The sequence below is a fragment of the Cicer arietinum genome, chromosome 3 (genome assembly GCF_000331145.2).
Source record: "Cicer arietinum cultivar CDC Frontier isolate Library 1 chromosome 3, Cicar.CDCFrontier_v2.0, whole genome shotgun sequence".
NCBI classification, from domain to species: domain Eukaryota; kingdom Viridiplantae; phylum Streptophyta; class Magnoliopsida; order Fabales; family Fabaceae; genus Cicer; species Cicer arietinum.
Window position 1 is genome coordinate 59,968,477 of NC_021162.2, and position 12,914 is coordinate 59,981,390.

General features: G+C 28.0%; 2 protein-coding genes across 2 annotated transcripts; both read left to right on the plus strand.

Moving 5' to 3' along the window:
• The first annotated feature begins 2,071 nt into the window (after window positions 1-2,071).
• On the plus strand, window positions 2,072-8,096 carry LOC101507785 (uncharacterized). Its single transcript, XM_004492603.4, has 7 exons — window positions 2,072-2,349; window positions 2,466-2,522; window positions 2,866-2,991; window positions 6,925-6,994; window positions 7,211-7,306; window positions 7,427-7,540; window positions 7,881-8,096. Exons 1-7 carry the CDS (start codon window positions 2,183-2,185, stop codon window positions 7,932-7,934), a joined length of 684 nt encoding a protein of 227 aa, XP_004492660.2. The 5' UTR covers window positions 2,072-2,182; the 3' UTR covers window positions 7,935-8,096.
• A 565-nt stretch (window positions 8,097-8,661) lies between these two features.
• LOC101499761 (protein cornichon homolog 4-like) lies at window positions 8,662-12,489 on the plus strand. Its single transcript, XM_004492579.4, has 5 exons — window positions 8,662-9,072; window positions 9,991-10,172; window positions 11,647-11,769; window positions 11,863-11,921; window positions 12,179-12,489. Exons 1-4 carry the CDS (start codon window positions 9,001-9,003, stop codon window positions 11,894-11,896), a joined length of 411 nt encoding a protein of 136 aa, XP_004492636.1. The 5' UTR covers window positions 8,662-9,000; the 3' UTR covers window positions 11,897-11,921; window positions 12,179-12,489.
• The last annotated feature ends 425 nt before the right edge of the window (window positions 12,490-12,914 follow it).

Consider the following 12,914-nt stretch of genomic DNA (forward strand, 5'->3'; position numbering starts at 1 on the left):
ATTGTTGAATTCACATTCGAGCAAGAGACAATCTGGCAAACTGAAACATCTTAAAAGCTAGAGGAAAAGAAAGCAAAAGCAATTTTTGTAGTAGTGGCGAACCAAATGAGAACAACCTAAAGTGTGGGGTTGTGGGAGACCAATACAAGTATCGTGCTGCTATGCGAAGTAATCAAATGTTGCACCCTAGATGGTGAAAGTCCAGTATTCGAAAGTATCACTAGCTTATGCTCTAACTCAAGTAGCATAGGGCACGTGGAATCCCGTGGGAATCAACAAATTGACGGTGATGGCAAAGCCAAAAATTAATATTTATGGGAGCCTTCAATAAAACTCCAATACTTATATAATAGTAAAAAAATTATTTTGGTTTCCTAAATGTTGTGAGGTGCTACCACTATAGTCTTTAATGTATCAAAATGAATCACATTATCAAACTCTTCCTTTATTTATAATTTTATGAATCATATTTACTAATAAAACATATATTTAAAAACTAAATTAACTAATAAAACACATGCTCGAAGATTAAAATGATTAACAATATGTATATATATATATGATAGGGTCATATAATAATTAATTATATAAAATTTGAGGGACTGTGACACCATTATTTGAATATTACTGACAACTTTACTCAATTTCTATAATATTTTTTGGATTTTTTTAATAATTTTAATGTAGTTTATTTATGTTTTATTTAAAAAGAAATAAGAAGTACAAAATCCTTTTCAAAGGGCGAATTCCTATAAAAGTTTTATTAAGAGAATTCCAATAATATTACTAATCATCTCTCTTTAAAAATAAATCAGTAAAATAATTTAAATTAACAACAAATTTAATAATAAATACTACAATAAAAACATAGACTAACCCTCTCTCTTTAAATTTAAACTAGTAAATAATTTAAATTGTCAACAAATTTAATAATACAAGCAACCTTATTAATTCTCCTGATTTAATCAATGGGGTCATATATAGGGCAGTTAATAATATTATCATAGTTATAAAATATATTTGTAGTTTCTTTTTTTAAATTTAGTCCTGATCAATAAAAATATAATTTTTAGTACATACAACATTATTCTACAAACAGTTCATACTAAAACAAAACATTTTTAATTGTCATTTGAATTTTATATTTTTAAATGTTTTTTTATAATAATGTTTAAAACATTATAAAAAGTCCATAAACAAATATTTATTAAAAAAATTAAATATAATTTTTTTTAAAGAGTAAAACTCAAAATAAAATTAACTACAAATCTAAAAATTGAATTTTAAATTGAATTTTTATGGAAGAACTTTTTAAAATATTATAATATAACTGAAAAAATTATTCAAAAATACATATTACCTTTAACAATTATGAACTAAAACTGAGTGGAAAATAATTTTGTACTTGCTAAAAGCAAAGTAGGAGAAGATTATGGTGGAACCGTTTTATTGGATATTATTCTTTGTTGTAATTCTAACCCTTCTTTGTCTTCTCTCTTACCAGGTAAGGTATACCTACATCATTTTTATTTATTTCACCATCATTGCATTTATAATAATAAACTAATTTAAAACCAATATCACAATTCAAATTCTCGTTCAATTTTAACAAATCAATTTTTTTTTTCTTTTTTGTTTGCTTATTTTCTCACATTCTATGTTTCTCGTTAGAAAAGAAGAAATTTTGATGGTTGGATAAGTGTCTATAATGTCCAGTTTGTGAGATGTTAAATTTGTGGCAATTGCTTATTTGATTTTTCATATTCATACTTTGAGAATTTTCTATTGAAAAGAGAATTTTAATTTGCAACCCCTCTCTATTATATGGTTTTATAACAATTTTCTAGAAGGAAGCATAAATTGAGGCAGTGACTTAGGGATTTCATAAATGCTTTCACGTGAGATTTTGTATCCCTATAGGAACTTTAAATTTAGTAGTGTTCAATTTTCCTTTTCTTTGACTATTTTGATTTTGTGTATTCAATTTTCCATAATAATTTAATAAGGTCTCGATAATTGATGCACTACCTCTAATCCTATATTCTCCATTTAGAATGAATTATGTGTAAAAATCATTAAGATTATTAAACTCATTAATTCAATATTATACTAACTCCGTCCATATATGTAAGTTAATTGTGGCTAATGCACAAGAATTATTGCTTCATGATAAACTCATTCAATGTTCACACTCACTCAATCTATGGCACTCTCTAGCACCTTTTGCATCTTCAACACTACTCACACCATCAAGCATAATAATATTATTGTTTCATGTTTTCCTCGGTTTCAACTCTCTCATAAGCCAAAGGATGTAAAGATCAATCCCACTCACCAAATCAAAAGAAGGTTCTCACTCACCTCTCTTTATCATGTTCTCATGAATAATATAATATTTTTTGTATATAATACTATTCATTTCATGCATGCCCATGTTTATTTATTTTATTTTTCCTATCTTTAAGAGAGCTCATACTTAGGAGTGGAGAGTTAGCAACCTTTGCTGCCCTATTCAACTTGAGGTACGTTACAAATTATCATATAATTGATCATAGAGTTTTTTTTAGAAGATAATTGATATAAGTTAAAATCTTATAAAAAATATTTGAGCTTTTTTTTTTTTGAGAAAAAAATATTTCAACATATTTGTCTTTTTTTTTTTTTTCAATTACGTACATGTATATGTGCTTAAGTTTGACTCTTCTTGCTTTTGATCAGACTTAAAATTACTTAAAATGTTTATTATATGGAAAAATTAAATCGGACTAATTTTTTAAGAACTTTTGATTTTTTTTATTTTATATTTTGGAAATTAAATTAATGAATGTTTTAGTTGAATTAGTTTATTATTTATATTTTTTGCAGTGGAAAAAAGCCTGAATATCTTGGAGTACAAAATAATCCACCATCACTAGCACTTTGTCCATTAACTAAGAACTGCATATCAACATCAGAAGATGTCACTAATCTCACCCATTATGCTCCTCCTTGGTAAATTGTTGCCTAGTTCTTTTTTCTTAATTTATTTAACAATTTTTTTAGCATCTTTTTATTTTATTTTACAAGTTTTATAATTTAATTATTAATGTGGGTTTTAATCGCTATTAATTGGAAATGGTAATGAAACAATACCTCGTTACGAATCTAAATCACGTGAAATTAAAGTTGTGAAACGTTCAATAGAGTTGGGCATTGAGCCAGTGACTTCTAGGGATTTTATAAATGCTTTCACGTGAGATTTTGTATCCCGATATAGAAGCATTAAATTTACTAGTATTCAATTTTCTTTTTTTTACTGTTCTAATTTTAAGTGTTTAATTTTCCGTAATAAATTTAATGTAATTATGTAAGATCACTGTGGCTAATACACAAGAATTAAGAAATATTATTTTTGCATTAAAATTGTTAACAATATAATTTTTTTTTCTTACAAAATTATATTTCATTTATTAAAAGAGAAAAATAGTTCAAGTAATGTCCTGCATTAAATATTGTCGACAATATAAATTTTTTTTTTAATAAAATTATATTTCATTAACATAAGTATTAATTATGCATCTTGTAATTTGGCAAAAGTCTAGTTGAAAGAATATGAAAATTTTACAAAGGAGTTTTGTTCTAAGGGTTGGAGGTAACAATAGGGTTGGAGGTAACAATAAGTTGTCAAGATGGGTTGGGTTAGTTTGAATGGGTCAACCCACTCAACCCACTAAAATATAGGATTTGAGGTTAATAATTTTAGTCCTAATTACGATCTTTCAAGTTTAATTTTAAATAAATTTAGTTATTTTCAAATTTTTATTTTATTATAACTTTCTTTAGGGATTTGAAGTATCAATTATTTACAAAAACTATACAAAATATAGACTAAAACTAGTTAAAAAATTGGGGAAAAAAATTGATTTTTTTTTTTAGGAACTAAATTTTATTTAATCATAAAAGTTAAATCATTAAATTTTTACTATTTTTATGTTTTTAACTAATTATTTCATGTTTTGAAATATGTTGTAACGCCTAAAATTTAATTATGAATCTTGAAAAAAAAATACACAATACAGATGAAATTGTAATTTTTCAATTCAAAAATAATTAAGTGTTTTCAAATAAATAGAAATTCATTTGTAATTCTTGAAATTACTTAGGGTACTAAAATATTTACAAACTTTAAAACAACTTTCAAGTAAGACTTAATTAAACTGTAACTCTAATTTAGACTCAATATGTGACCAGGCTCCGACTCATGACATAAAAGGACTCGTGAGCATTCTGGACACTCCTCAGACTTTCAATGTTTACTTGTTTCTTGTAAAACATCATCCCTAACATAGTGAGCATAAAACTCAGTAACATAGATTTAATAAAAATAAATATAGATGTTTTTCAACCATGTCAGTGTGCTAAGTATGGAGAATCCTCCCGACAAACTATACCTCAATTTAATAAAATATTATTTCTTTGTAAGTTATACTCAGGTACCTCTAGCTTCAAATCATTCAAACATTGGTTTAACTCAATGTCCTCTACTTAAATTTTACATAACAAGTAAGTCATAAAGACTACATTGGTTTAACCCAATGTTCTCTACTTAAATAATCTCTTTAGATAAGATTTGACATAGTTAAATCCGTAAGTGGTATCCCGCTTACTCTCGCTTACCACTCGCTCCTGTCGTATATAGACGAAGAGTTCATCTAGCTGAATGACCCTATATATATAAACCCTAAACCCTAAATAATCATAACATATGAGTAATCTCCATTCACACAATTGAACTTGCGCTTAACATATCAAACTTCTAGAAAAGAGTTGTTATATTTAAACTTTCAAATGCAACTAGTTTCACTCGAAACTGGTCTATATAACTCAAGTTATGGTATTCTAAAGTTAACAACATTACATAATAATCTTATGACATTTCAGTTGTGTTCACAATACTATTGAGTCATTTCTATATTTATAAAGGCCCTAATTCTTAACTTGATAAAACTACTATAGTCATCTTTCAGACCCAACTGATTTCACTCAAAATTGATTCTTATTGCTTCTGTTATACCCATTCTAACTTAGCTACATCATAATTCTTTTCTACATAAAACACTATAACTTTGACAATTTAATTAAAATATTAAATGATGTCCAATTTGAATAAACGGTAACATTTTGAAAAGTTTAAGATGTCTGATTTATAAATATAATTTTTATTATGCATAATAGGCATTCAATTAATACTGTTGAATAAAATAAGGTATATAGGTGCAAAAATGGGACAAAAAATTAGTGAAACCAGTGTTTATTTTTAAGATAATTAAGTCTAGTTTCTAATGGGACAAAAATCAGCTCAAAGCAATATATATGGAGAAAATTATGAACCAAATACATTCAAAACTAAGCATAAATCAATTAATTATCAATACTAAATAATTATCGTATCGCCACCGGTTCAACCACAACATTTAACAATGATAATAAAACAACAATTCTTCATAGTAATTAATACAAACACCTAATATGCATTATTAATAATCATTGATACTAAATCAAACATGATTATCTCAATACCTAAACATACAAATCATATCTCTAAGCACACCTAGGAGAAGTTTTACGAGGGTTTTCTATGTTACCTTTAACTTATAGATGTGGTAGAGTTGTGTCTTTTTCTAAAGTTGAGTTTCAATCTCATTCATTGATAATAATCATCACTTGGCTTCCATCTTCCATCTTCAATCTTCATTTTGTTTCTTCAAGAGTGAAACATAATCCTCTTTCTTTCTATCTTTCTCTCCCGATTTGTATTCAATATTGTTGTAAGAAAAATATATTGTAAGGGAATGATGTGGGTAAATTTGGAGGTAGAATGTACAATGGAGAGTGATGGTGTTTTCTCTAACAATTGGGGTTTTAAGGGGAATGTGATGGAAATTGTCAATCACGCTCCTCTAAATCCTTACCAATGACAAGTTATGTTTGATTACAAAATGAACTACTAGAAATTGAACTTGAGATTTCTATTGGATTTATTTTTAATTCATTCCCCAACTATAACAAACACACTAACATGAACTTCCTAACCTAAACTTCACTTGAATAACTAACAATAATTTATGATTAAATAAGATCTAAGGGATTAGTATAAATATATGAATTACAACAATAAAAATATAAATAATATAATTATTAGTAAAATAATAATAAATGAAGTATACAATGTTTGAGGTGTTCCATAAACAATTAAAAAAAGGTTTATGATATACTATTTAATCCAAATATATACTTTTTTTATTTATATTTTATCACGGAGGAATATTCTAAAAACTTAGACAAATATTTTTTATTAAATAAATGTTTTTTTGCTACTGTAAATTAAGTTGCATATATAAATAATGTGACATGATTTGATGCATTTTGTGCATGTGTAAAAAATATAATATATACCAATTTAATTATAGAACGTTACGGTGGGTTAAATAACGTAATTATACAATAATGCATGTGTAACCTTAATTTTTACATTGTAAAATACCGACCATAACGTTAGTTATTCAATTTGATACGAATGTGATATCGATCGGTAAAATACTAATGTTATACAGTGCAAAATACCGGCCTTAATTATTCAAATTAGTTCTAGAACCTTAATTATATAAAGTTAAAGTAATGTGATATTGATAAGATTTTAGTTATAGAACCTTAATTATATAACGTTAAAGTAATGTGATATTGATAAGATTTTTATTTGCACTCTTTATAAAATATTTAATACTCTAACAGTAACTTATGTCTATTACTGCAAAAGTAATTATTATATAAGTCAAATAGTTTTAAATAATGGTTGTGAAAATTTCGTTATATGATGTATATAAATTAAATTTTAATAAAAATAGTTTTCAATTATAAAAATGAAGTTTATTACTGATTCTACAGGAACTACAACCCTGAAGGTAGAAAAGATCGTGTAAGCAGAGAAGAAGCAATGGAGGAACTAATAGATGTGGTAATTTCAATAAAAAATTAACCATTGAATGTAATTTTGATCTACAGTATTTTTCAGCAATCATTTTCACAAAATTTCAACATCATGATACTATGTTAGATTTTAATGTCAGATACATCTATTGCCTTATTTATAATTGGTTTGTATAAACATTTTTCTTCGTGAATTTTCAAAGCATTAAGTTTAAGAAAATCCAAATTTGTTTGAATTTTACAGATTGAATCAACAATACCACCGGAAAATTTTACACCGCGGATTGTAGATAGGACAGAAGACTATCTTAGAGTGGAGTACCAAAGTCCAATCTTCGGGGTATGTGTGTAATTTCAAATTACATTTTTTTTTAATTACTATTTTTATTTATATTTTATTTTAGAGTAATATTTGTCGGTACACAATCTATAATTTTTTTTTTTAACTTTCGATAAGCAGTTAGTGGATGATGTTGAGTTTTGGTTTCCACAAGACAAGGACTCGATTGTTGAGTATCGATCAGCATCAAGGGTGGGGAACTTTGATTTTGATGTGAATAGAAGACGAATCAAGGTACAATTTCATTAATAATGTTTTTTCTATTTGTATATTTGATGTCTATATGAAAACCGTGGCCTAAAATTAGAGTGTCAACTATAGCCTATTGATATGATTTAGACTACTTTTTTAGAAATTTGTGTCTATTTGAATAGGCAACGGTCCACATGATCCATACTTGAAAATTTGTGGCCAAATTGTTGTTTAATGTTTAGGGCGCATGTTTTCTAAAATGTTGTAATAGTTAATGATCGATCAATGTGCAATAAGATGATACTCTTTGTATTTTTATTTTATTAAGTTAATTTTTAAATATCTAAAAATACTAGTTGTTTAATTAATGAATGTGTGACAGGCAATGCGACTAGAGTTGGAAAAGAGAGGATGGGCATCTCAAGATTCAATATGAGGAAAACACTCCAATTAGCTGTGAAAATTGTTTGTCCTTATCATTCACTCATTTATTTGTTTGCTATGTAAATTGGAATGCATGGTTTTTACCATGTAATATATTATTAGATTCAAAATAAGTAACAATCAATAGAAATTTGCAATTTTATAATTGTCTTTTATGAAATTAAAACTTTGACTTTAAGGTTATAAGATCAAGCTTTTATCAATATGTTAACATCTTACAGTTAACTCAAAACCTCACTTCACTACTAAGCAAAAATTTGTAATTGCCACGGAGTTTATCACAATGATCAAGTTTTGGGTTTAAATTGATTTAAATTTATTACATTTTATTACACCATTGTTTATGTCAGTGAAAAAAAGTAGTATGTATTTTATTTTATAAATTAATTTAATTTTGGCAAATAAAAAATTATAGCAACAAAAGAAAAAGTTGTGCGTTCGAATAAATTAAGTTTTTTGTTGGTAGAAGAGTAAATTGAATACAATGATATTTTTGTTCCATATAAACTAATGTATAAGAAAATGGAAATTAAGTTGAAACAATTAATAAACGAAAACTAATCCATCAAAGTATTGTAAGCCATTAATCATCCAAATTCATCATAGCTATTCCGAAAATCCTCTGGCCCCACTAGCTCTACAACTCCTTCTTCGTTTAACACCTAACAAATGTAAAACAAAATGAAATTATTGATACATTTATTTATGAGGATGATCCAATCAATACCATTTCTATTAGAATTCTAATTTATTGAAGCGTGATTCCAATGCTTAAATGTGATAAAACATACAATTGTGGTGTTAGTAATTGCTTCAACCATCAGCAATGTAATGTGGGTGTTGTGTTATTGCAGAAATAAAACTTATTTTGATTATAATAAAAAAAAATATATAATGAGGTAAATATATAATTGCATTATCTTAGACCCGAATATGATCTCATCGGTGTACATTTAATTTATGAAAATAAATATATAAATTAAAAATTGATTGCGGAGTCCCGAAAAGAAGGAACGTGGTTTAAGAAAAGCAAAGTAGGAGAAGAGAGGCATGCAGTGATGGCGGAAGTGTTTTATTGGATATTATCCTTTGTTCTTATTCTAACCCTTCTTTGTCTTCTCGGTTACCAGGTATCAATATCATTGCACTTACCTACTACCTCTTTATGCTTTCATTCTTTTATTCTATTCCTTCATCATACCCTTTCTTGTTTTTTCTAGATCAAAATCATCATCCAATTATTATTTAACCTCACCAACGCCATCGTAATTCAAATTCTCCTTCAATTTTAACAATTCAATTTTTTCCCTTTTTTTCTGCTTCTTTTTATCACATTCGATAAGTGTCTATAATGTCCAGTTTGTCAGATGTTAAATTTGTCGCAATTGCTTGTTTAATTTTTCATACTTTTAGAATTTTCTATTGAAAACAGAATTTTCAATTTTGTAGCCCCTTTGCTATTATATGGTGTTTAGAACAATTTTCGGGAAGGAAGCATTTGTATGATTAAGTGCTGCATTGGTCTCAATCTCACTATTTTTATGCTTTATTTTTCCATTTCAGTTGGATATTTACAGCTCTATAATCTCATCATTATCATTCCTATCATCTAGGAAGCACAAACACAGACACCAGATACGATTATGACACAGTCATAAACATTGGTAATATTTTAAGAAAATGGAAGTGATTGAATGTAACCACATGTGTCGTTGTCAGACACTGATCAGACCTACATAGTTAATTTCTTGCATACATAACTTTTCTTCTCCAGAAAAGATGTAGTGGACCATTAGTAAATCATGCCTACAAAAGTACCCTTCAATTGTGTTGGTTTAATGAAGTTTTAAAATAGGCTATTACAAGTAGCAGATTGAGATACTATGATACACTGCTAGTTTTTGTTATTTATTTTCAAGAATAAATTCATGTCATTGAAGTTTGAATTCACGCTCAATCATCGTCCGCCATCTATAAGTGCAAAGAGCAAAGTTGCTGCTTTTTATTTTAGAATAAAATTTGACATCCCTTGAAATTCTTAATTGCAGCTTATATTGTTGGTGGACTTGGAGTTTGATTATATAAATCCATATGATTCAACATCTCGGGTAAACCAGGTTATCTTGCCTGAGTTTTTAATGCAAGGAATCTTCTGCTTTATCAATCTTATAGCAGGACATTGGTTTATATTCTTGATATCTCTCCCTTGCCTCTACTTCAATGTGAGATTGTAAGTTTTTTCTGTTAACCTTCTTAAAAAATGTTCTTGTTCTATCAATTCATTCATGTCAAACTGATGCATCTGTATAAGGCAAGATAAAATGAAAGGAGCAAAATATATTTCACATCTTTGGATGTCATAACTATATAGTTTGGTAAAAAATACTAAATAATTCTTCTTAAATTCTTTCACATGAATCAATTTTATTGCAAACAAAATGGCTTTCAAGTCCACTTATCATAACTGGATACTCTTTAATATGATTGTGAAATTGGTAATTCCAAAGCATTAAATATTGTTTCAGTAGGCTCCTCAACGTTCTTGATGCAAAACTTATAGATTGGAATGGGAATATTTGCTGATATTTTGGGAAGCAAAGTTTTTGAGTTTTAGGAGCTATATGGTGGCTTGCAAAATTAAAGAAGAATGTAATTTAAGTGGTTGTTCGAATGGTCTCCAACACTGTGATTCGAGGGATTACCGTAATCATGATTCTTAGGTTTTGAGCCTAACTCAACCTCATAAAACCGACGTGTAGGATGAGGATTGTGTAGGCTTTATAAGCTCTATTTAAGCTAGATCTCTTGCCAATATGCGACTTGGAATTTTCCCGACACACTTCCTGAAGCCTAAGGTTGTGTTGTTGGGTCTAATGCATGGATAATACGAGTGGCCTATTAATGGACTTACGATAGACTTTGATACCATATTAAGTTTCATTCCTAAAAAATCGGGTTGTGAGGTGACAATTTGATAAACTCTTTTTAAGTCTTATCTCTGTCCAATGTTAGACTTTGGTTTTTTAGAATAATGATGCCCCGCAATCACTTCTGAGACATATTTTGGTATGAGTTTAATAACAAAATGCTACATTATAAATATTCTTTGCATAACTTGTAATAATATTTTATCATCTTGCCATATCATAATATTTCATAAAACACATCTACATCGTGGAAAGAGAGTGAAATGTGATTGAACGTCTATGTAAACCTATTTACATTCTTGGTGGTTGTTATTGTATCAAAATTTAAGTTGCATAGTTGAATGTTGAAACTGAACATATGTTAAGAGTTTGCATTGAAAGACTTTGGAGGTTGATATTTAACTCTTCTGTCAAGAGGTTTTATTTCTTTATGTGAATCATTGGCTGTATAGTCATCCCAATAATATCCTAAGCATACAATTGAAATTCAAATGGTCCAAAGAATCAGATTGCTTCAAACATTAATGGAATCTAGATAGCGTATATGAGATAATTAATGGAATCTAGAAAACATTCAGATTGCTTCAAACATCTAGAAAGCGTCTGTTTAGAAATTAACAAAATTGTACATGAGATAATTAATGGAATCTAGAAAACATCATCAATGGCAATGTCAAACAAAAAGTTCTCTGTTCAAAATATGAGCTCTTATTACCTATGCACATTATTTTTCGCGCATTATTACTGCACCTCATTTGACTTGGAGACTAATATCAGGTACATTAAAAGAGAACACTTTGCCGATGTTACTGAAATCTACAACAAGCTGAATTGGGAGAAAAAGAAACGCTTGTTCAAAGTTGGACACCTTATTGTGATATTTGTCCTTTCTATATTGAGGTATTGTGATTAAAACTGCATTGTTTTTTGAACTAGCCTTCATTATTTCAAACGAAAAGTTGGTGACTGTTCTCTCATTTGAATATATTTTAGCTTGGTATGGTCCCTCACCGACGAAGTGCATTAACCGGTAGCTTCCTTCTAAGCCTGCAGTAAGTTTCCAATACCTTGTGTTTGAAGGTTGTATTGTGTTGTGTTATTCTCTCTATAGCACCGACGCCTTTAATTGATGGCGTGTCCCGGTTCTAACACCGACATGACACCAATACTTTGATTACATTCCATTAGTTTATTTTCTTAAATTATTATCAGTATTGTGTTCATGTCTGTCATTATTTGTGCTTCGTAGCTTGTATAAATAAATATACTAGCTAGTCAAATTCTTCCAAATAACAAAAAAACTATACAGGCTGAGGCATTCAATTTTTTGCGGGCTAATCCATCTTTTAAACCGAAGTCCATGGGCAAGAACTGTGGTTAGAGTCATCGACGACGACCCTTGCTTTTTACAGAGGGATATGTGACAATCAGTGTTGACGCTAAGCCAAGAATGAGAGAAAATGAAGCTTGAGAAGGTGTGATACATATTCTTGGTGAAGTTTTAGATTTTTTTTGAGTTAGAGTGTTTTAGACATGAAACAAAAAAGTATGTTTAGATGATAATCATTTAGGTACAAACATGTTGCTTTTCTGCGATATATGCATATTTTTACTGTGTTATTTGCTTCCTTGAAAAATTCTAGAAACAAATGCTAGAAACACTCTTCAACTAGATTATAGCTTATTTGGTAAATGAAATCTGTAAATATTATATTTAGATTAACTTATACGGTAAAATCCTCTTAAACTCAAACTAATCAATGGATTATCAGGCAGTGTAAATTTACTCTTTTTCTTTGCTACATATAAATCTGAATGTTAAGTAATTTCTGTTGGGTTTTGTACCCAATCAAAATATTACGTGCAGTATAAGTTATTTCAATAATCAGAAAAAAAATATGATTAAAATATTTTCATATATATTATAAGTTATTTTTTTTTTAAAGTTATTGTGAGGAGTTTATTGAAATAAATTGCAAATAATTTGTGAATATGTATACTATTTTCATAAGCTCTTGCAAATATTAAAAAGTTTTTGTAATTGA